This window comes from Oryzias latipes, chromosome 6 (assembly GCF_053564925.1).
Source record: "Oryzias latipes strain Hd-rR chromosome 6, Olatipes_Hd-rR_3.1".
Taxonomy (NCBI): Eukaryota; Metazoa; Chordata; class Actinopteri; order Beloniformes; family Adrianichthyidae; genus Oryzias; species Oryzias latipes.
The window spans coordinates 27,392,467-27,415,514 of NC_136242.1; the positions used below are offsets into that span (position 1 = coordinate 27,392,467).

At 40.5% G+C, this 23,048-nt stretch overlaps 1 protein-coding gene across 2 annotated transcripts in view; it reads right to left on the reverse strand.

The window, feature by feature from the left end:
- Positions 1–773: 773 nt before the first annotated feature.
- ranbp10 (RAN binding protein 10) overlaps positions 774–23,048 on the reverse strand; it is a 57,843-nt gene continuing 35,568 nt past the window's right edge. Inside the window, exons 4-15 of one of the 2 annotated variants that reach the window (XM_011475864.4) lie at positions 11,580–11,747; positions 11,471–11,493; positions 10,635–10,819; positions 9,140–9,252; positions 8,958–9,066; positions 8,743–8,891; positions 8,473–8,671; positions 8,089–8,228; positions 7,556–7,704; positions 5,959–6,070; positions 3,619–3,760; positions 774–3,538 (exon numbers count right to left, since the gene is read on the reverse strand). In XM_011475864.4, the coding sequence (XP_011474166.1) occupies positions 3,630–3,760; positions 5,959–6,070; positions 7,556–7,704; positions 8,089–8,228; positions 8,473–8,671; positions 8,743–8,891; positions 8,958–9,066; positions 9,140–9,252; positions 10,635–10,819; positions 11,471–11,493; positions 11,580–11,747 (1,478 nt within the window). In that variant the 3' untranslated portion in view covers positions 774–3,538; positions 3,619–3,629. 2 annotated transcript variants of the gene reach the window in all.

Here is a 23,048-nt window from a genome sequence, read left to right on the forward strand (position 1 = left end):
CGACCACATCCAGGCTGCAGCTGGGCCAGGGGCCACAGCAGGCCGGAACACTTCTGATGGAGTTTCCAAAGCCTTTGATTTTTTTCCTGATTTGCTTTTGTGACTCAGAGATCTGCCGATCTGAAGGTGAAGCTGAAGATGACAGAGCTTGTTTCAGTTTGATGACAGTGTGTCCATTTTATTCATTATTTTAATCACGGAAGCTTATTACTACCTATTACACTCAATAGTGGCTATTATGTTATTTAATAAAAATAAATTAATCTTATGACATAACATTTTCCAATAGACAACAGCAAAATAAACTGGGGGAAAAATAATTAGGAAAAATATATCAAAAATGCCCAAGAAAAGGGCTGAATAATAACTTTGCCAAATACTTGCTATTTACGCAAAATGTAAATCAGAGCTAAATCTCTGAAATTTGGGACATTTGTGGCTAAAATTTTGCTCGTTTTAAACTTTTGAATCGTTTTGCAGGCTAGAAGCTTTTTCTATTCTTTTTTTAAAAACTCAGATCAATAATTTTACATTAAATTTCTGTGATACTTGCAGTGATATTCGCAGAGCAGAATAAACTGATCAAGACATTTGAAACACTTTAGACTGAATTCTCTGCTTTTAATAACTTTCCAAGAAGCTAAAACAACTTGAAAATATTTTTTCTACACAAATGTCTAAATTTAAATCCAAGTTTTTCAGGGTGGTTAAAACAATAGAAATGTACTTAAAATGTCTATTTTTTAAAAGAACAAACTAGGAAAGACAAACAATTGCAATACTCATTGATGTATTTTATTAAAAATAATTCTGTCAAAATTAAACAGAATACAATTTATTTTTAAACAGGTTTCCAGTACATCTTTTTTTATTATAATTTTTCTTGTTTTAAAGATTTAAAAGTCATGCTAAGTAGAAGGTAACTCATTTCACATATTTTTTGTAGTTTTTTAAATATTTTGCTAAAACTCAAAAGTCAAACGTAAAATTAAAATCATGACAGAAGTCTTTTGTCGGCAGCTGCTCCTTCTCTGATAAAACGACTGGATGGCGGCGGTGACGTCTGTGTGGGACGAGAGGAAGTGAAGGCGCCGAGGCGCTGGCGGGTGCAAACACAGAGGACGGCTGGGGGCGTGGTTCCCTTCAGGTGAGTAACAGGTACTTGTTTCTGTAACGGAAGTACTGAAAGGAGCCTGGAGAGCGCCTCCAGGGGGAGACACGCCTCTGCTGCAGCGGGACGCAGAGTCCAGAAAAGTAATAAAAGTGTACAAACACTTCCAGGTGGATCCCCAGCTCATTGCAAATAGTTTAAGCAAAACCTCGGAGTGAGCAGAGCAAAGGTTTTAGCAAACACAAAGGGAAACAGTTTAATTCATCAAGCTGAAGCTGAAATGGGATAAAGAAGAAAAAAAACCCTGATGGATCTGAGTTAAAATAAATGCCCCCTACAAAAAAAAAAAAGGTAATAAATGAAGTTTTACCAGTTTGTATAAATTTGTGTGCTATCCAAGCTGGGAGAGAACTGAACCACAACTTCCGGGTCTGAAGCTCAGAGCTAAAGCGGAGATGCTCAAAAACCTGCAGTACCGTTAGTGGCCAGCAGGATGCAAAAAAGAATCACTTTTTTTGGATTGAGCGTAATTTCTTTCTAAACAAAAAACTTTGATTGTTAGTTTTTTTAAAGATTAAATGAACTTTAAGTCGAGGATAAAGCCGTGATGGATTTACCTAATTTGATGGTGGATTTTCAGAACAGACGGCAGATTGTAAAAAAAGTATGTATGGTGAGAACAGGAAACGTCAAGACGTTTACAGAATAAAAGCGTGAAATGTTAAAACGGAAACGCAAACAGAAATATTTTTTCCTCCTTTACATTCCTTTATATTCCTTAGATCAGGAAAATACTTAGTAAAGTTTGGGGAAAAACACACTTTTGACTGTTTTATTGAGGAAGATAAATGAATAAATCTCTGCATTAGTGCTAGATGTTTGACAAGAAATGTAAAAACCTGCAGCTGTTAGTTTTACAATTTTTGTGGCCACTTTTGTTCATTGCAACTAAATTTTCTGATTTAATGTGAAATTTTAGTCATTTTTAGATAATTCAGACACATAAACTTAATTAATGTTGATGCTTTTATTGGAGATTTATTTACTTACAACAACTCATTTAGTTTTTAAATTATTTTAATTGAACTGTTATTTCACTATTAAGGAAACTGAAATTGAATATAAATCATGGAATTTATCTTCCTTTAATCCAAAGGTCGGAATTTGACAGGAATTAAGTTAAAGGAATCTTTTCCCATCTAGATTTTTTTAAGCGTTAATTCCTTTTTTTAGCTTCTCATCGTTATTTTGTTCTGGGGATTTTTGGTGCGGAGGATTAAAACCAGGAAGTATGTTTTAGTTTGTGATATTATTGCACAAAAAATGTAACAAACTCAGGGACAAAGAGACTATCTTAGAAAAGTTTGAAGGCAAAAATAAAAAGCATTTCCAAACAATCAGGGTTTTTTTTCTTCCAGCCAACAAATCCTTGTTGGAACCCCCCAAAAAAAGTGATTTAATCATCACAAAGCGGAGTCTAAAATTATGGGCTCTCTGTTGGTTGGACAATTTGGCCTCTTTATTTGAAATGCTGGTTGTAGCTGCACTCACGCGCAGCACGTCGAGCTTCGGAGCGAAAGAACCGGCAATAATGAAATCCCCGGAGGAGACTTGACTTTTTGACGTGCGCACACTGTGCTTGTTAGTCTGCCTTTGATGCAGATGATAATAGTGTTAGCCTCAGCCTTGAAGGCGGGTGTCGTAGGTGCAGGCGGGATCGCGCGCTGCCACCTGCAAGCCACACAGCTGATTGGCTGAGACAGTGGCTGCTACAGTAAAATTAAGGCTCCGACACCTCTGACCTGCCAGCTCCCCCGACGCACAGGAGCTTCAATTACATTTAGTGTTTTTCCTTTTAAACTCCCTTCTTTGTCAGAACGCTGCTCGGTATTTAAACAAAAAAACTGTAGACTCCGCTGTGGTGGAATAATTCCATCTTTACGGTCAGTCCTGTCTGACGTTAATGAGCTTTCTCACGCTGAGCTTCAAACCCTGAAAGCACTTCCGCTCCAGTCCAGCTTTTCTCAGACCTATTAAAAATAATGTAATGCTCCTCAGGTATTGCTCAGGTGGTCTACAGGTGTGAGGGTCGCCATGGAGACTGGCTTATTGGCATGTTGTCGTGGAATATGATGAACAGGAGCGAAAATGAGAAGAAAATACTGATTGTGTGAGAAGTCTGCCGTTAAAGCATGAAAAAAACTTTAAAAAAAGACAGGAGGTCAACAGATGAACAATTGGAAAAAAAAATCTAAAAACATAATAATATTAATTATCTTTAAATAGTGTCACACAAATTTTATTTGATAATACTAAAGTAAAAAGGGAGCTTTCTTCACTCTGGTTCCTCAGCACCTTCCTCTGTGCTCTTCATCGTCATGGTAACCACCAGCTGGACATGCCTTCTCAGTGCTACTTAACATGAAGCTGTGGAGAGACGGGTAATAATTGCAGTCAGGTTCATGCAGGAGAAAAATCAGTGAGTGGGTTTGATTATTTTCCCCCACCTGAGCCTGCGCTAGTGCAAAAAGTTGTCGACTCTGGCGAAGGAGCAGGAACCGGCCTGGACCCGGGCCATGAGCTGCACGCACTCCGTGGCCTGGCCGAGCGCCAACATGAGCGGCGGCTGCTTGGGCAGGTTCTGAGACTCTGGAAAGCAGAAGAAGCGCAGACACACCAGCGCGTTTGCTACACGTCAGTTTGATTAAAATGACAGTGGCTCCTGCCGTAAATCTTCCAACGTTTACGCAATCGACGTGAATCAGCCGATTCTGACGCCGAAATACAACATGCCACTGACGTAAAGTGCTGCATAACGGCGCAAAGGAGGTTTCTCTTTGACAGAATCTACCAGAATGATGTTAATTCTGTTCAGTTGAAAAGTTACGGTAATCTAAAGAATAAAAACACCAGAACTGTTAGGGTTAATGTGACACATTTATTCACACTTATACTAGTGGGATAGTTGCCTACACGCCTGTAATACCACATCACACTGAAAGATGGCAGGTCCTGTACAAAACCTGTTCTAGGATTTGTACAGGAGTCTGCAGCCTGCGCTCCTTTGTGGCTCTCTTCTTAAAGACAAATAAAGAAGTTTTAACTCTAAAAAGTCACTGTAAACACAGAGTTGTGTCAGGAAGGGCATCCGGCGTAAAAGTCTGCCAAACCACCATCAGTGAAAGCGGATTCGCTGTGGCAACCTCTGACGGGATTTGTCGAAAGGTGAATAAATGGACGAACTGTAAACATTTTGACTGACTTTTGAGCGCCGTGTCCCAGAGATTATCCATTTGAGGCCAGTAAGCACAACCAGAATGAAGGCAGATTAAAGCAAATGTTCTATTTTAGGAACAAATACAAGGATTTTACGTTAGCCTTTTGGTTCAAACAAACAATAAAAGTCACTTAATTAGCTCTGATTCAAATTCGGTTTATTAGATTCCAGCTGAGATGCACCACAAATAGTTATCTTTCTTTGAGGAATCACTTTTGACACTACACATTATTTGCTGCATTGAGATGATCCTATATGGTACAGGGTGTCTTTTATTTTGAAAGGAAGTCATATGAACCTCTGTCAAAAGTTACAAAATATCTCAGATTCAGAAAAAAAAAAGGTTATTTCCCCTTTATGTTTATGTTTTACAACAGTATATTTATGTTTATTATCATTGTTACACAAACATAAATACAAAGCAGTGTCTTATTTTTCTGAAAGGTGAGGTAAGATTTTGCGGCTCCAAATGGGTTGTGGTCTGTGAGAAATTGACCCAAATGGCGGGTGTTGCAGGTTGCAGACTTCTGGTTTAGTAAAAATACATTTTGTGAAATTCATTCAAGTTATTCTGTTAAAATGCTTGAAAGGAACAACTCACGACGTGATTCATGCCTTTGTTTTCCAAAGTAAATTCATCTGATGGTAAATCTAGTTTTTACAAATCCTAACTTTAATGAATCAGATTCTATGTTTTCAGACAAGAACAAAACAATGAAAGGTTCTGCTTAGGTGGAGGTTTGAGGATCAGAAGGATTCATCATGAGTACAGGTTACTGATCTGAGAGTTCTCTGTTTGAACGGCTCCAGAATCTCCACTTTTCCTCCATAAAAAGAAAAAACTTAAAAACTTTGAGGATCAAAACAAAGACTTTCACACAAAAAAACAAAAAAGAAAAAAATTAAGATTTAATCCTTTTCAGACTTTTATTTTGAAGGATTCCTCCTTTAGCATTAATTTGAATCACAGACTCGGCTCTATATATGAATCAGTGGTCCCAAAGCTGGAGCGCTGAAACATTTCAAGCTAAAATTAATAATGTCCTTTGTTTTATACTTTATGTTTTCTTTACAGCGGCTCCGCAGCCTTATTCCCCGTTGCCATGGAAACCACAGGTCTTGTTCAGTTATGCAGAAGGTGCAGTGTGTTTACCGCTCTGATAACTCTATCAATATAGAGTCTGCAAACATTGATAAAAGCCTGATGCTGTTCTAAATTCAATGTCCAGCTGATGCAGGAGGTTAAAGTTTAAAGAAGGAGCAGGAAACGCTTTCTCTTTATTTTATTTTTCAATTTTTTGGTACAGTTTGTCTAATTCCTTGCATTTTGCTTTTATTTTACGTTATTTCTTTTTTTTTTAAACCTGTCCTGTCCAACAGCTGAGCAAGCAGATCAGAGCTGAAGGCCTGTTGTGTTGGACAGATGTTATTGTCAAACAGGGGTTTATGGATCTTCAGACAGACAGAGTATATTTGTATAAACCCCTTTTGTATTTGAGGCTGCTAATTGGTTTTTAAACTCGCTGCTGCATGTTTTTGTGTCAGAGTTGCGCCGCAGACTGCAGTTTACCCAGGATGGCGCTGTTGAGTGCGGAGCAGAGCGACTCTCTTTGGGTGGGGTCCAACTGCTGGCCCACGGGACAGTTCCAGGGGTCCGAGTACGCCAGCAGGCTGAAGGCATCCTGAACACACACACACAGACTTTTATGAACACAAATCTGTGGTAACTTCTAATTTTTATAAATAATCTCGAATCTTGTTATCCAACAAACTAATGGCGTCAGCTTTTAGAGATCGGAATTTTCTCGTTATTAAAAATCCAGAAGATTTGCAGTTTGAGCACAAACCACACCTAAGGAAAAACAAACATTTAATTGAATCAAAAACACTCCTAATTTTGACTTGTAGATCAATATATTTGGGATAGAATAATTCCTTGTCTCAGCTTCATTAAATGTTTGTGTTTTCACTGTTTATTTTACACATCAAGCTGTCTGTTAGCAGAAGACGTGAAAAAACTATTTTGAATTTAACAATAAATGAAATATTTGAAATGTTTTAACTTTCTGTTTACTTGTCTCTCCTCTGGCCCCCACGGGTCTGCATGAGCCCCTGCTGTTGGATCCACCAGATTTCAAAAACAGAACAGTTCTGTTGGTGCTGAACTTTCATCATTTTCTGGATGCTCAGATTTACTGGCGCTCGGCCATTTTGCTTTAATGCCATCAGAACCATAAAGTTCTCACACTACAGCAGGTTTTTTTTTTATATTTTATCATCCACAGTTTCTGATCATTTGATCATTACCTGCATATTCATCCTTGTTTCAATAATAAATCATTTTAAGAATATTTTAGTAGAACTGAGAACCTCAGTTCTTCTCATTTTTTCTATTTTCTTTAGCATGTGCTAGAATTAATTGTTGGTATTTCCACTAAATTTGGATAATTTTTTGGTAGAAATACTGGTTGAACAGGTGTTTTCCTAACATATAAATAAAGATTTTCCTGTTCTTTAGGAGAAAACTTTCAAATGACGCAGCTATGAAAGAACTCTTGTTTGGATTCAGACAAGCTGGCTTCTGTTTTACTGCAATTTCAGCTAAAATACACCTTTGCCCCCTAGTGGCCGTATACAAGAATCACAGCTTCATCAATCATTTTATGTTCATCTTTTACTTTTTTAATACTTTTCATTTCAATGTGTTGATTTAAGGTTTTGTTAGTAGCGCAGTTTCTCATCTAAAGAACCGTAAAACTCAACTTTCAGAATCCAGAGAATCGCTGTCTTCTCTGTTGAAGATAAATCTGTTTTTTACACAAACGCTTAATAAAAAACCCACTTATACTTGCTGAGAATACTTTTTCCACATTTGGCTTTCCTTTATTGATTAAATTACTTTGATCTTTATTCAGTTACTTTTTTTTCTTTGGCTAATCTTAAAAAACACATTTTTTTCCCACCAAATTTACTTCCTTTGTGTATTTGTCTCATTCTGTTTTACTCGATTAAGCTTCTGTACGAGCAGCAGCTACCCTCCTCTTGTTTAATCAAAGCAGCATTTAAATGTGCAAAATCTCCTAAAACCTCCCGCGCTCCGACCAGCCACTGCATCTGCTGCAGGTCACCCGTGTGAGCACCCTCTCTGGGCGTCTGCTGCGCTGTACCTGTAACATCTTCTTGTGCGTGGCGTTCTTGCCGTACTCGCGACAGAGCTGCTCGCTGAGCGCCTGCAGCTCCCGTCCGAACTGGATCATCCGCTCCGTGGCCGCCTGGTTCCCGCCACACAGCTGTCTGCTGTTGACGCAGCCGTCGTCTGAACCCGTGAAAGTGCAGGCCGCAAAGTCATGAAATAATGCAGAAAGAAACGCTGACCATCAGTTCACCACCTTAAAGGATCATTTCTGCTTAAAAGCTTGAAATTTCTGTGAAGAGACAAATATTATGAATCTTCGTGACGGCCACCATTATGTTTTAAAAAATCTGAATTTTTAGCATTTTCAGTTTTGGCTGCCAACTTAAATGCAGTTAATTGCTGTCAGGGGGCGTGGCTACAAAGGTTTCTAACATCATTACGAGCTGCTGCTGTTCTAATTAGTCCTTCTTTCATTAAATTGTGGTTTAAAAAAAACATCTGTCAGTTTGCACATGCTTTTGTGAAGGTGAGAGGCCTCCCCTTGTGTCCCAGGTGTGTGTTTACCTGTGACCCCGTTGCCGATGCTGTTGTCGTTCATCTGCAGGATCTCTTCGTGTTTGTACGTGCCGTTCGTGATCCGGGCCGATGACCCGTCCACAATGCCGTTGGTGTAATGCTCCGCCTCGACCTCCATCTCGCTGTCACTGCGGGTGTGCAAAGATGTAAAGATAAAAGCACGTCAGAAATGAAGACATTTCAGGACTTTTCACATTTTGGAGAAAACATCTTTTACAAATAACTTCTTTACATAAAGAAAACCAATCACTTTGATTCACATCTTTCAATGTATTGTAAAAGGGTTCCAAGTGGTCTTTTAATTGCGATTATGCTGTTTTAAGACCAAAATCCCAAAATCTGGGACATAGTTTCTGAAACCCCCTCCCCCACCTGGTTTCCTGGTTGCTGTTGACGCTGTTGGGTTGGCTCTTCGTGGAGTCTGAGGAGTTGGACTCAGAATAGTTGATGGAGGAAGGGGAGGAGGAGGTGGAGGAGGAGGCGGAGGAGGACGGACTGGGGTATTTGACACTGTGGCTCTTGGATTTATTGGGAGGGGTGACACCGTTGCTGCAGGTGGGGCTATCTGCTCCTGTGATGGACACAAACATCCAGTCAGACTGTCAATGAGCTGTGCCTCAGTGTGAGTGTGTGTGTGTGTACCTCCACTGTGCACGTGTGTGTTGCTGGCTGCGTGGCGGGGGCTGAGGCTGGGGGAGTCGGGGTAACTGTCCTGGGACTTTGGCGAGCGTACGGTCAAGCAGCAGACCTCGCTGTCCGTGCCGTTCACCATCTCCACAAACTGACGACATCTGCGAGGCGACACGTCGCGTTACTGCAGGAAGCTGCCGCTCGCCACCCAAACTCCACCAACTCACTTCAACATGAAGAGCAGGTTCGGGTTGCGTTCTAACAGGCCCGGGTAAACCTGCTGAGTGGCCTCTATGGCTTCTCCCACCCGTCCTGCCAGAACCAGCTTCTGTATTCCTGTCAGACACAGACAAACATGCGTTTACCAACAAACCGCAAGGAAATCTTTCCCTCCGCCATCTTTACTTACTTTGCCTGTTCTTTATTGAGCTCTGATCTTCTTGGATCATGGTCTCGGTGGCTCTGGCGAAGGCTGTTGCAGTGGCACAGTACCCATGATGCACCAAATAGCTGGACACCATGCTAGATAACACATAGGTGAGAACAATCAGTACAAAAGGGGACAAGATCAAATTTTCTAAAAATTGCCATTTTTTAGAAAATTTCTTTGTTTAAAATCATTTTCTGAACAATTACAGCTTCAAACTGCAGATAATCTGAGAATAACGCTTCTTTATTATCTTCATGCTTCTATTATTCACCTTTACTTCCACTTCTTATTTAGAATGAATCAAAATCTCTCAAGCAGGATGAAGAAACCTAAATTAATTACATTTTGAAGAAAACAAAACAGTTTTTGACGATTAATTTTCATAGTCTTAGTGGTCCTGTTTAAAAACATTATTCTGTCCTTAAAGACCCACCATGATGTGTCTAACATGTTTTTGTAGCATATTTCTGATGATAGAGGACGTATGTGTGTGTTTGTGTGTGATTGTTTTTGATTTGGGCTTAAAACAGCAAAATCCAAACTAAACGACCAATGGGAATGCTTTAAAAATCAATCAAAAGATGATTGGAATGGGACCTCAGACACATTTATTTTACTTCAGCTTAAAGCTACCTTAGATATCACACTTATGGACAACACTGTTTTCTCTCATGAACTAATGTAACTGAAGGAGCTGGTGTTTATTCAGTGCAGAGCTTTCCAAATGTCAGATCAGCAGGAAAAGCAGATGAAGACAAATAATGAGAGGTTCTATGAAGATCTCTGTTAAACTGTTGCTTTTTGTTCAAATAGCTCAGGGTTTTGCTGAGCTGTGAAACTTCTGGCAAGCATAATACTGTGCCACAATAAATTTTTATGTCAATGTTGGCGGTGAAGCAGGTTTTATCTTGGTGCAAATGCTGTCTGTGCTTTTATGTTGTATGCTACTGTGGCGCTTTTATTTTGAAGGGCTAAAAGGGAAGTGCTTTCTCTTTTCTTCGTGGGTTGTATGACAAACACTGATGGACTGTCAGTGCTGGTTTAATGTTTAACAATTAATTAATGAAAGAAGGATTAATTAGAAAAGCTCTGAATAATGTTAAAGCCGCTGTGGCCACGCCCCCTGACAGTAATTAACAGCATTTAAGTTGTTAGCCAAAACAGAAGATGCTAAAAAATATATCTGACATTTTCAATCAACATTTTGTAATTACTTTATGTCGTCTAATGTGCTGGATTCATCGACTAAAAGTGTGTGGGATATTAAGGAGCAATCCATTAAAAAAATACATTCTGATTCTTTTTAATGGTTTAGCTTTTGGCCTCTAAGAAGTTGCTCTCTATCGGGATGAAGCCTGCAGGCTGCCGTTTAAAAAGCCTTGGTTCAGTGTGTCTGGAGAAGTTGGCTCTGTTTGGTTTCCTCCTTCTGGAGGGGATTTTACTTGGTTTGATCACAAGAACTGTGAAATCTTACTTCTGCAAGACGCCCTGCCACTCCCCCAGCCGCTCGCCAATGGGAAATCGTGCGATCATTCCGAGGATCTTGGCCCGCCACTCGCTCATGTAGTCCTCGATGTCGAAGACAAACGGCTGCTGGCCAAAGTTAGCGTCGACGATCTCACCAGGCGTCTGTAGCCCCACAGTGGGGTACAGGTTGGGCTGGAAGAATTTCAGAAAGCAGGAGTTAGAGGATATTTGGCGCTCTGTGGGGGCCAATTTGGTTGGGAATGGTGGGTCTTTTGTGGTGTCAGAATCCACTCAGCGAATTCATGTTTTTTTGTTTATTTTGGGTTAGAAAGGTTTGATAAATTGAATATTCAAATTGCTAGTCCTTGTGAATAGTTAACATCCTGTCTTATCTCACTGTTTTTCTCTCATCTCATCTGATGTCTCCATCACTGTCCTGTCATATCATTTCATCTCATCTTGTATATTTTCGTCTCGATTTTTCAAATTTTCAACATACGCTAAAAATGACCAATAAAATACCTAACATCAGCTTAGCAACCTTAATTTTGACAAGCCACAAACCAAACAGATTCTCATATTTTCCGCACAGGTGTTAGACTAGTCTTTAAAATTCTTCAACTCCAACTCCTCATCTCAACAATTATCATTGTGAGCTGAGACAGAATGAGGAGAATGAGACAGAAAAGTTCTTTTTGCAAATCATCTCTTTCATTCTTAACAACTGTTGAAGTATGTAGTCGACAAAAACACTTTTACGCCAAAATGGTAGTATGGCAACCACAACAAGCCAGCAGCAAAAAGGGGCATTTGCAGAACTGAGAGTTTGCTGTCAGTACTCACTGGGAGGTCTGTGAAGGCAACACCTGAAGACAGAAAAAGAAAAGCATACATTTTGTTCTCTTTAAAGTGTCACAGATTTAAATGCTTTGAGGTCGAGTGAATGACCGACCTAAACTGATGCCGTTTTTGGTGTAGAAGCAGGTGTTGTTGATGAGGTTAACGCAGCAGCCAATCACATCTCCCGTGGTAAACGTGGGCCCGTACGGCTGGCCCGTCCCAGAGGAGCAGAAGGAGTGACCGTCATCTCCATGGTAACCGTACGAGTGCTTGTCCCACCCTAAAATCAGAAATCAGGACCACGGAGATTAGAGATTTAAACTGCAAACATTGTTAAAACTCCGCCAACCGGGATGAGGTGTGATACATGTGAGGAGGGAAGTGACTTTGCACTGCAGGAGGAAGACTCATGGACATCTGATACTCGAGTTTTTCCATTTGACTGCTGCTGCTGCTGCCTGCAGGCCGACTCTGACGCTCACACTCACACTCTGTGTGTTTCTGGCATGTGCTGCAGTGTGCTAGTCAGCCAGCAGGGGGACAGAGAGTAAAGAAAGCGGTGAGTCACAGCTTTCAGGAGCAGCTGCAGCTCAGGAGGAAGAACCAGGAGAGCAAAGATCACCCAGGAGGCTGAAGAAGATGACATTTGAAATATGTAAACTTGATTAATCTTGATGCTGCTCACCAAGTTTGTGAATGCAAGAGAACACGCTATGTTTCTAACTGAATAGAAAACGCCTTCAAAATAATGCACAATGTGTTTTATATAATATTTTATTGCACTTTTAATATTATTTTAATGTTTTTAAGCTTTTTTTTTAAATGTTAACCAAAATATAAAAAAAAATGTTTAAATATCAATTTTCTTGAAGCAGTCTAAACCTGCATAGCTCTATGGCTTCATATCATAAAACAATCTCTTTGTTAAATTCTAAATGAACAGTGAATAACAAAATATATTTGAAATACATTTGTTTTGTTCATCTTCAAGCAATCAGATTCCTTTCTGTCCAGTTAGAGTTCATTCCAGTTCTGAATATTTAACAGAAACAAATAAACTAAAGAAGCTAAAACATCTCGGACAGAATTCCATTGGGCTGCATGTAACGGTAAAGAACCTCCTTTGGACCCAACGGCTGACCAAAATGACTCCAAGAACACTAGGACTCATCCAGGAGGTCAGAAAAGAACCAGAACTATCCTACAGACCTCACCTGCCTCAGGTACAGTCAGAGATTATGACCATCAGAAAAAGACCATTAAAGCAACAGTCACACATGGTGGTGGTAGAATGATGTTGTGAGGCTGCTTTTTGAGACGGATTTCTGTTTTCTACGTGAATATCAGAAAAGAGATTTTTTTTTTTTTTTTTTGACTTAACATTTTATTAAAGAATTCAAGCAACTTGAAGTCAAACAGTAAACTGCAGAACTGCCTTCACTCTCATCCTTTCAAGTTAGTTGAAAATTTAGTCCAGTCCTTTTCAGCTTTGAAACTCTTGGAGTAGTTGTTGCACTGGGGGGAACAGAGTTTGAGAAGACTTAGAGTTACCAGGGATGACATACTGCTCGTAGCCAACTTGAGTTGTACGGTCTCTGCCAACCTCATATTCTGACTGCATGTGAGACACCGTACCGTGAGGAAACTGGCCAGTCACAAAGAGGTAGAACAGGTGTGGTATTCTTTGCTTGATGTAGGGTGAAAATGAACTTTGCATATTAGTTGAAGCATAAGGGGATGGCGAGTCAATATAATCTGTCATCTTCTCAGAGTTCCCTTGTTCGTAGACAGCCTCAGAGTTCCTTAAGGTACCTCCCTGGAACATTGGTGCATAAGGCAAAACAGGATCTTCCCCCTCTGTCTCCACCTCCGAGTCGCTATGATCCAAGCCTCCTTCCATTTGCGGAATCTTCGACTCAAATGAAAAATCAACTTCATGGCCAAGCTGAGGGTCGGCCAAGGATTCATCAGTAGGTGCTGTTCCGATGTCCTCAGGTCCAGAGGGTGAGGGATCCGTAATTTCTGATGGTCCCCATGGGGCAGTACTTTCAGAAGGCATTGGAAAGCTTGTTTTCCTTGCTAGAGAATCCAGCCAGGACATGCCAAAACCTTCTGGATTAGTTGCAGGTTCAGGCACCTTTGGAGTATTTACATCCAATGAGAATGAAGGATAGTCAGTACTAGAAGGGGTACCAGACTTAGGGGGCTTTACAACCCATGATGAACCTTTAGAATTAGAGCGGCCAGGATATTTTGGGGCAACCCATGACAGTGGAAGACTCTCTGGATTAAGCAAGGAATTCTGTTTCTTTGTGGGAGTCTTCACTTGCCATGGGTGCATAGAAACACTTGGCTTAAATGGGGGAGGTGGTAGTTTTGGGGGATTCACAACTGCCCACGACACAGCTGGGCCTTCAGGATTTGAAGAGAGACCAGGCAGTTTTGATGGTTCCACAAGCCATGACACAGCAGGATCTTCAGGATTTGAAGAAGGGCTCAGCAATTTTGGGTATTCCACAAGCCACGAGACAGCAGGACCTTCAGGATTCACAGAGGGACCTGGTAGTTTTTGAAGTTCCACAGGCATTGAGTCAGCAGAAACTTCAGGATTTGAACGGGTACCCAGCGATTTCCCTTTTGGAGTTTCCCCCATCCAAGGGACAGCACCACTGGGACTGGAGGGGAAACCAGACCAAGCTTTTCGTGAAGGTCTGGTAACCACCCATGACACAGAACCAGGTTGTGAGGTAATCCCAGAATCAGAGTCTGAAGGCTTATCATTTTGATGGTCAGAACTCAGCCACATTTTGTAATTCCCCTCAAGATGATCCTGTTGGCTCAAATCTTTAATAGGAGAGGAATGAGCATTCCAACCCAAAAGTGCAAAGAGGAACAACTGGCTTGCAAACCCCCACAAAGCCATTTTGCCCATCAGCTGACCCATTCCTTGTGCTTCCCCAGAAAAAGAGATTTTGATTGATTTGATTTGATTTGAAAAGGAGATTTTGATTGACTGATTGATTTCAAGCATTGTAGACAAAGCAATAAAGAATGTGCAAAGATTTATCAAACTCCTTACAGAAATGATGAAATGCATAGATAGGAAAAAAAAAAACAGATGCCCTGTCATTTGTGCTAAAACCAAAGAGGACAACAGTGGTAAAAGCAAATCTAAAAAGCCAGACTGGAGTTTCCTACAATGCACACTAATCAGCCAAGAAGAAGCTTCTGGAGCAACGTTCTTTGGATAGATGAGGAGTTTGGGAAGACACACATCAACTCTGAGTTGACAGACTCAAACACTTTACAGTGAAACATGGAGGAGGCTGGTGTTTGGTCCGGAACTGCTTAGCTGCATTTGAACATTGACTGTATATGAGACATGGAGTGAGTGAGTGTGACGTCACCCATAGAAAATGACTTACTTCCAGCTCCAACAAAAGAAAGTCAAGTCAGTCGGAATTTTTTTGGCAACATGGATGCCACCATGTTGGAACCAGACAACCATTTCTATAGCAACCACTCACGCCAATCAGGAGTGAGGTTGTTGGAAGGTCACACCCCTACCACTTGAAAATGAGCTCAGGAGAATCTGTCCATCAAACCTTTCAAACTCTCAACATGAGTCCACATTCTAGAAAGAACGTGTTAAAAAAGGCAAAGCAACAATTGTTTTTTCTCACAAACAGAATGGCTGAGTTATACCTGTTGAGTTCTCAATAGAAGTCTATGAGATTTTGGCTTCTTGGAACCAGCAGGCACTTCCTGTTTGGAACGCCAAAAGGAGGGGGTCACTCAGTCCAATTCCCATATCCATTCAATGGACTTGATTCTGTGCAAGCTCATTGACACTTCAAAATAAAAGCTTTCTAGAGTGCAACAGTAGAGTCAGAAAGCTCAATCTCAGTGGAAAGTTGTGAGTCGTCCAACGTTTAAAACACCAAACAATGGCTTTGAACTAAACATGGAACTATTCTGAAGTCTAAAAAGCCCTGATCGAAACCTCACTGAAAATTCATGATAGGAGCTGCAACAAGAAGCCATCTAGAGAGAGGAAACCCTTCAAACTGGAAATGAAGCAGTTTGCTCTCAGAAAACCAAAATATCTACAGACAGGAGCAGAAATCACGGATTGAGTGATTACCGGTAGTTTGCTAAACAAACTATTATATTCAAGGGGATCATCATTTTAGTCCTGGCCTTTTTCATTAGTTTTTATTTAATAATGATGTTGAACAGTTTTAAAAGCAATGTCTGGCTTTCACTGGTTAGTTTTTAGTCATTTTTTTTCTACTATCACTTCAGTAAAGTTCTAGTTTTTAATGACCATTGTGGGTTTTTCTTTCATTAACAGAAAACGTAAAAAACTAGTTTGTATTTATGTGGAAAGTGTCTACATTTAGGAGTAACATTTCCAGTTTTAGTTTCAGTTTCCAGAGTATTATACCTATAAGAAGTTATGTATAGTGACATTACACTGTTCACTCCTAGACACGCGAGGAGGAGACTAAAATTAGTCTCTGCTAAAACGGACGAGGAGTCTGAAGTGCTCGCCGTGCTTTCAGGCAAGTCCGATGGAAACAAGAAGAATACCCTTCTCCTGTGGAAGTAGTAATTTCATGTATACAATACTCTGACAAACGCAGACTGACTCCACAAATATTCCTGCATCATCCCCTTAAGCTATCCTCAGATATTTTGTGCACAAAACAAATCTCACCTCAATCCAAAACATGTGTTCATCTCTGAATTAATGATTCGGACAGAATAAGCCTGAAGTTGGAATAGTGACCTCTAATGTTTACAGGAAGAATTCTCTTCAACCTGAAAAAAAGTTTATTTTAAATTTACAAACTTCCGGCCTTCGTTTAGAGTCAAAGGATGACTTCTTAAAGTCTAAACTAATCGAGTTTTGCAGGAATTCCTCCTCCTGAAGCGTCAGAGTCATAGGAGACCTGCAGCCCTTCAGCTCCAGTTGCAGAGCGCACATCAATGCCAAAAAGCAAAGCAGGACTGAGGGAAAGTAGGTCGTGGGACAGCACAGATATTAGTTGTGTACTTTGTGCACATGTGTAACTGGGAGGATGTAATAAAGCATTAACCTAAGCTGCATGTGTGTTGGGTGTGTTTGTATCCTCTGCAGTGGACTTTTTCTTTCAACTTCAGCACATATTGTCCTCTGCCTCTCTATGTGCTCTTCTGTACATTTGTGTATATATTTGTGTGTCTGTGTGTGTTTGTGTGGTGAGGTATTAGATTAATCTGCTGACAGGGATATTGTCTCTAAAGCCAGGCTCACTGCTGCAACATGCTAATGAAATGGGCAAGTCTCCACAGCAGGATCACACACAGAGGTCAACAGGACACACAAGGAAGGCACTGGGCTGCGTTTGCATTGCATTTGTCATGGTCCTCACTATAACAACCTTTGAACTACTTTTAATTAAAACTCCCTTCACTTTCTCCCAAAAGTTTTAGTTCGTCACTTTGCACTTTTTAAGACTAACTATTTCTAAACCTTGTTAAAGCTTGTTAAACGTTTGTGCTTGTCCATAAAGTTTGCTGGATATCCTAGACAAGCCTTTTTGCCTCTGTGGCATCTCGCTGCCCGTTTACCACAAACCGATTTTTGGGGTGCCCCTCCTATTGACGGCAGGTTCATTCTGATTGGATAAAACCAGGACTAAACATGGTTTTGAGAGTAAAACCAACCATTTTCTCAGAATAGAAACACCGATGGACAAAAGTACATTCATAAACAGACAGAGGTGAATATTGTTCTGCAGGTCAAACCATTTGGCCTCTGGCAGTACTTCAGTAAAAGTATCAGTTTCTTTGTTTTGGAGAAGTATATTATTTTCTCCCAAGTAATCCGATTACAATCTAGTTTCTTGTGAAACCTGATTTCTTAAATATGAGCCAGATCTCAAACTTGGTTTCTATAACCAGAGTATTAAAGGAACCAGATTATGAAATGGATTTCTGTCAGACTTTTTTTTTTAAAGTTCATTTTTGAATGACAAAGTCCACTGACAAACATTTTAAAAGAGAGAAGCAGCTTAGGTTTCACTTAGAACCCAGGTGATGTTAATGTATGCTATTGCAAAACATTATTAAAAACAAAAACAAAAATACGTTTTGAGAGAAAAAAAACTGCATCCACTGCTGCAGAGTATTAATATTTATTAAAGCCAGCTGTGTCACCTCCACAGTCAGAAACAACATTCTTGTAAATGCAAGGTGATGAGATTTTACTTCCCATAAACAGCACAGTACACACATTTAATAATTTCATCTGGAGAATAAGACTTTTATGGCCCCTGATGCCTGATTGGTTTATCACAGTGTTAGATTTACTGACAAAGGAGGTTTAAAGTGTCCTGCAGCATCAACATGAGGCAATTCTGAGAGGGCTGTGGAAAGGCAACCTTTACAAATTTTTCATAAAACATGACAAATTCTGCTTACATATAAAGCAAAATATGTAACTAAAAAACTACAAGAAGTAAACAATTGGTCAGCAGTTTATTCATTTTTACCAATGCAGCAGTTTTGTCATAACTCAAATCTTTTTGGTATGTCAGTTGTTTAGAAATACAGATGATTCCGTAGGTTGAGTTTGTTTAACTAGATGAGTTCCTATAACTGTGTTCCTCTTTAAATCTAAAGCCTGTTGCATTCCCCACTGTGACAAAGCTCACATATGACTCGGGATGGACGCACGCAGTCAGAAATACAATCAGTCAACCCAGGACACGCAAACAAATCCTCAGAGTTTGGGACAAACACACAGAGCCACATAAACGCACAGACTGGGTTAGTTGGAGTTAAGGCAATCAGCAGTAATCTGTCTAGCGGGACTGCAGACCATCTGTGGTGAGAAAGCAGTTGAAAATATTTTCATAACTGATGGGTGACCAAGTTTAGAGACAGTTCTGGTGATGCTCGTCTACTCTTTGCATGTTTTCTGACAAACAACGATGAAGAAGCACTAGCAGATAATCTATTTGGTGGGGAGTTTGTGGTAAACTCCCCAATGACCCCAACACTTAACAAACCTCCATCCCCGGACAGGTCCTACGGTGAGGTCAAGTGGATACAGCCAGGCCTCAATGCTCTGAGATGTGATTGGTCAAGGCGGTGGTGTGGTCTAAAACGGTTTGGCTGTGGTGTTGTCAGAGTCCACTGAGATATTTATGCTTTTCATTGCACAAGATGAATAACAGTGGAGCAAAAAAATAGATAAAAATCCCAACTGGGGATATTCTAAACAGATGGAACAATTAGGAGTCAGATTGATCAGAATATTTGTCAAATAAGCCTGAAGTTTGGTTTTTCTATGACAAAATCTCATTTTTATATCCAGTGTTTTTAGGAGCACCATTCTACTCTGACTCACAATGACGTAAAAAGATCACTTCAAAAACAGAACATGTTAAGATAAGACAATGAAATTGTGTTTTTAGTGTTTTTAACATGTTCTTGTAGCATTTTTCTCATGATGGAGGACCTAAACAAAAGAATTTAAGATTAGAAGTACATTTTGAGCATTTCTTTACTCAAATCGTGTTGGACCAGCAGAAGATGAAAACCCACGGTTTGAAAAAGCTCAGGATTGTGACAGAGAAGCTGCCATGGATGGGCCAAAGTCCCCCTTCTCCATTCCCATTCTGATGCATCCACTTGCAGATAAATAGATTCATTAACATCTTCATGTTCTTGTCTGAACTACCATCGGGCTCAAAACTGGATATCGGCTTGATAGCTCTGAAAAGCCTTGCAATTGTTTTTTTGCTGCGTTAATGTTATCCTGGGGTTGTGAGGAGCTATAAGCTAACAGGAGAGAGGGTAAACATAGAAATGCTAAGATTTTATCATAAGCTTACTTCCACACCAACAGTCTTGCCCACAACTCGGAGGCGAATTTCTAATGAGTTCCTGCTGTGCAACAAAATATGTCTTAAAAAACAACACAGGTTTTTTTTATTCTAGCCCATCCGCCTGCTCCTTCCCACTCCCACCCAAACAAATTTTGCATACATGCACTTCGGGCTCTGGGAACATGCACATAGTAAAAGTGGAATGGAGGGCGGCCATTCCACTTTTACTCACATATTAGACACCTTGATTCATCTAGGGTCTTGTGGGGATGGTCTGATGGAGGGGGGTACAGTGAAACATCCGGGCTCATCTCTAACCAGTCCGTCCCCCAATTTTAACTCTCACTTTAGACACCACATACTGCATGTTGGCACCGCACACGCAGCAAACACACACTAACTCAGAGGGACACCGGGGTGGGCTTCTGCTGCTTGGCAGAGGTGGGGCCCCACCCCACTGGAGCCCTCCCATTTCTCAGTGTCCAGCACCTGGTAGCCCCAATGGCTGCCGCCCGGTACAGTGGAGCACGTCTGTCCTGTGGCCTGGGCTCACAACGCCGGGCTCACCTATGCCTCCCAGTGCTGGAGGGGCCCCTGTAGAGGGGCCTCCTCTGAACCTGGCTGGGTGGGTGGGTGGTTGGTCCCAGATCCCAGATTTTAGAATATGTATATTGCTGTATATACATATAAAAATATTCTGTGGGTACCCCTCAAGTTTAAAGACTGGATTTTGCTCATGAGCAGCCCAAATTTTTGAGACTGGGGTAAATAGACTTTTAATATTTTTCCAACAATTTGCTAAGATCAGAAATATACTTTCTAAGAGTGATGCTGAAAAACTCATCCATGCATTTGTTACGTTGAGGCTGGATTACTGTAACTCCTTGTTAGCAGCGTGTCCTAAGAGTTCCTTAAGAAGTCTCCAGCTTGTTCAGAACGCAGCAGCTAGATTGTTAGCTGGAACTAGCAGAAGAGATCACATCACTCCTGTTTAGTTTCGCTCCATTGGCTCCCAGTTGATCCAGAATCAAGTTCAAGATCCTCCTGTTAACCTATAAGGCCTTACATGGACTGGCCCCGTCCTATATTAAGGACCTCATAGTCCCTTACCATCCAATGAGAACACTTCGCTCGCAAAATGCAGGACTGCTTGTGGTTCCTAGAATTAGTAAAAGTACGGTTGGAGGTAGAGCGTTTAGTCACCAGGCTGTGGTTCCTGTCTCCGGCTCGACTCGCGCCTTTGACTGTCCCCACAACCACGGCTGGATGAAGCTCGTCTGCTGGACTTTTATATATGTAGTTGTAGATTTAGATAAGTTAATTCTTCTCTAAGATTTCTGGTAAATCGCCTGTCCGTCCTGGGGGAGGATCCCTCCTTCATGTGGGCACCCCTGAGGTTTCTTCGTTTTTTCCGGTTTTTTTGGGAGTTTTTCCTTACCGCGAAGGGGGGTCTAAGGGCAGGGATGCCAGTATAGCTTAGTCAGTTTGTTAGTTCATTTTAGTATTTTCCTATTGAACTCTTTGTATTCGTGATCCTTTTGATTTCATGTTTTACTTCGAAGCCCATCGAGACGACTGTTGTTGTGATTCTGGGCTATACAAATAAAATTGAATTGAATTGAATTGAATTAAGTGTATGACCACCATCTTTACAAATGACCGCTATTTTAAATTCTTCTCGTGGCAACTGTGCTTTTCTGAAAGAGGGGAACCTAAGGTACATCCATGGCAAATTTGGTACCACAAACTGCACAATTTGTCTGAAATATCAGCCTAACTGGCTCCACTATGAGGTCAAGGGACGTCATGAAAAAAACAATGTACATATGTTGTGCGCGTGGTTGGTGAATTGCAAAGTATTCGCAAGACTACTGTAAATTGCACGGACTTATGACATACCGGTGATGTTGTCCTATAGTGCTCTTGCACAATACTCTAGTTCAGGGGTCACCAACCCTGTGCCCGCGGGCGCCAGTGCGCCCGCGAGCACCCCTTGTGGCGCCCGCAGGGAATGCACCCAAAAAAAATCTTTTTTTTTTTTATTGAAGCAAATATTCAACAAACAACCACCGCATGTCTGTCAATGACAACAATATCAATTCTGAGATAAAGGTAGACAAAGAAAACCCAAATATGTAAACAAATATAACTTAAAAAATAATCACTAAAAGTAAGGGTCTATTACAAAAGTTTAAATAGATCAAAAAAATTACACAATTTCTGGACATTCTTATGATTCATGTAATGTAAAGATTTTGAGAATAGGTTGAGGTGGTTGAGTAATCCATTAATGTGAGGATTAATATTCCTGTCTGTTTTTATTTACATTTATGTTTAAAAAGTTAAAATTAAGTTAAAGTTTTAAAGGTTTAAAAGTTTAGCTTTAGTGTGTTCAATAAATATTTATCTTGTTTGGCTGCAACCTAAAGTCTGTTTTGAAATTAGGCTCCCTCTGCAACTGAGTTTCATGCATGTTTTTGTGTGTAAAATGAGCAAATAAAAATAGGGCACACAAAAGGAAGTCCTCAAATTGTGTTTTTTTTTTTTTTTTTTTGGGGGGGGGGGGGGCTAGGAGGTTTTTAGTGGCGCCCTTCATACCACTTGGTGCCCATGAAATAGCCCTCGGTCTCAAAAAGGTTGGTGAACCCTGCTCTAGTTATAAGTAAAGTGCACGTACAGACGCAGGGTGTGCACTTACTACGCAAGTGCCCATGGGACACCCACACAAACTAAGCTCTGATTTTCTCTTTTCTCAGACCCGTCACCTGGAGGATGCCCGTAGAAGAAATGTGTAACATTTTTGCTCTACGGGCTCACCAAGCGATCTATGACCTTGAAATTTTCATGGGGGCCACCTGCATATTGGTTTGTCCATATCCACCCATAAGGCTTGAGCTGTTACATTCAAGACATAATCTACCATCAACAAATGTCCACATTTTTTCAAGTTTGTCCCCTTTTGTACTTGGAGACTTAGTTTAAATCAGAGTCTCATGGCATTAGCATAAACACTGGAAGAGAAAATGTCTCTCATCAATTACACTGATGATGCTACAAAACATCAACACGTTAATTATCCAGAGATGTGTAAGCAATTTCAGCTCTTTGAAGGCTTTTTATCAGCTGTTTTGGAACGTTTTTTTTCTTCTGTCTAATGCATGTTTTGTTATCGCTATGACATTTTTATGATTTGTTAATACTGAACACATTTTTATACCTTCCATGGATAAATGAGGTCTTATCTGATGCATCCAAGTCTGTCAGAGACAGATGTTTAACAATGTGAAGAGGACATTTATTATACTGGAGGTCTCAGGTATAAATTTAGCCTGTCAGTGAAGCTCCGCTTGGGCCGAGTTATGACTCCACCAGCTTTACACATGAACTCCCGATGATGCTGGAAATAGAACGAGTTTACAGCTGGACACTACAATAAAGTCAGAAAAACTGTTAATAAAACTGTTAGGCTAAACAGTCGTGGAACTACACATAGTAGAGCAGTAAAGAACAAGCTTCGTTTCTTCTGAAGCAATAGGCTCCTTTGTAGACAGGAAGAAGAGATCAAAAGATACTGAAAAACATGTGATTCTTAGTTAGATTCTCGCCCTTGTATCTCACTAAGTCGTAATACCTGTGTTTGCAAGGTAATTTTCTGAATTTTTGAAAATGTTCTCAATTTCCTTGTATGAGTCCAAAAATGT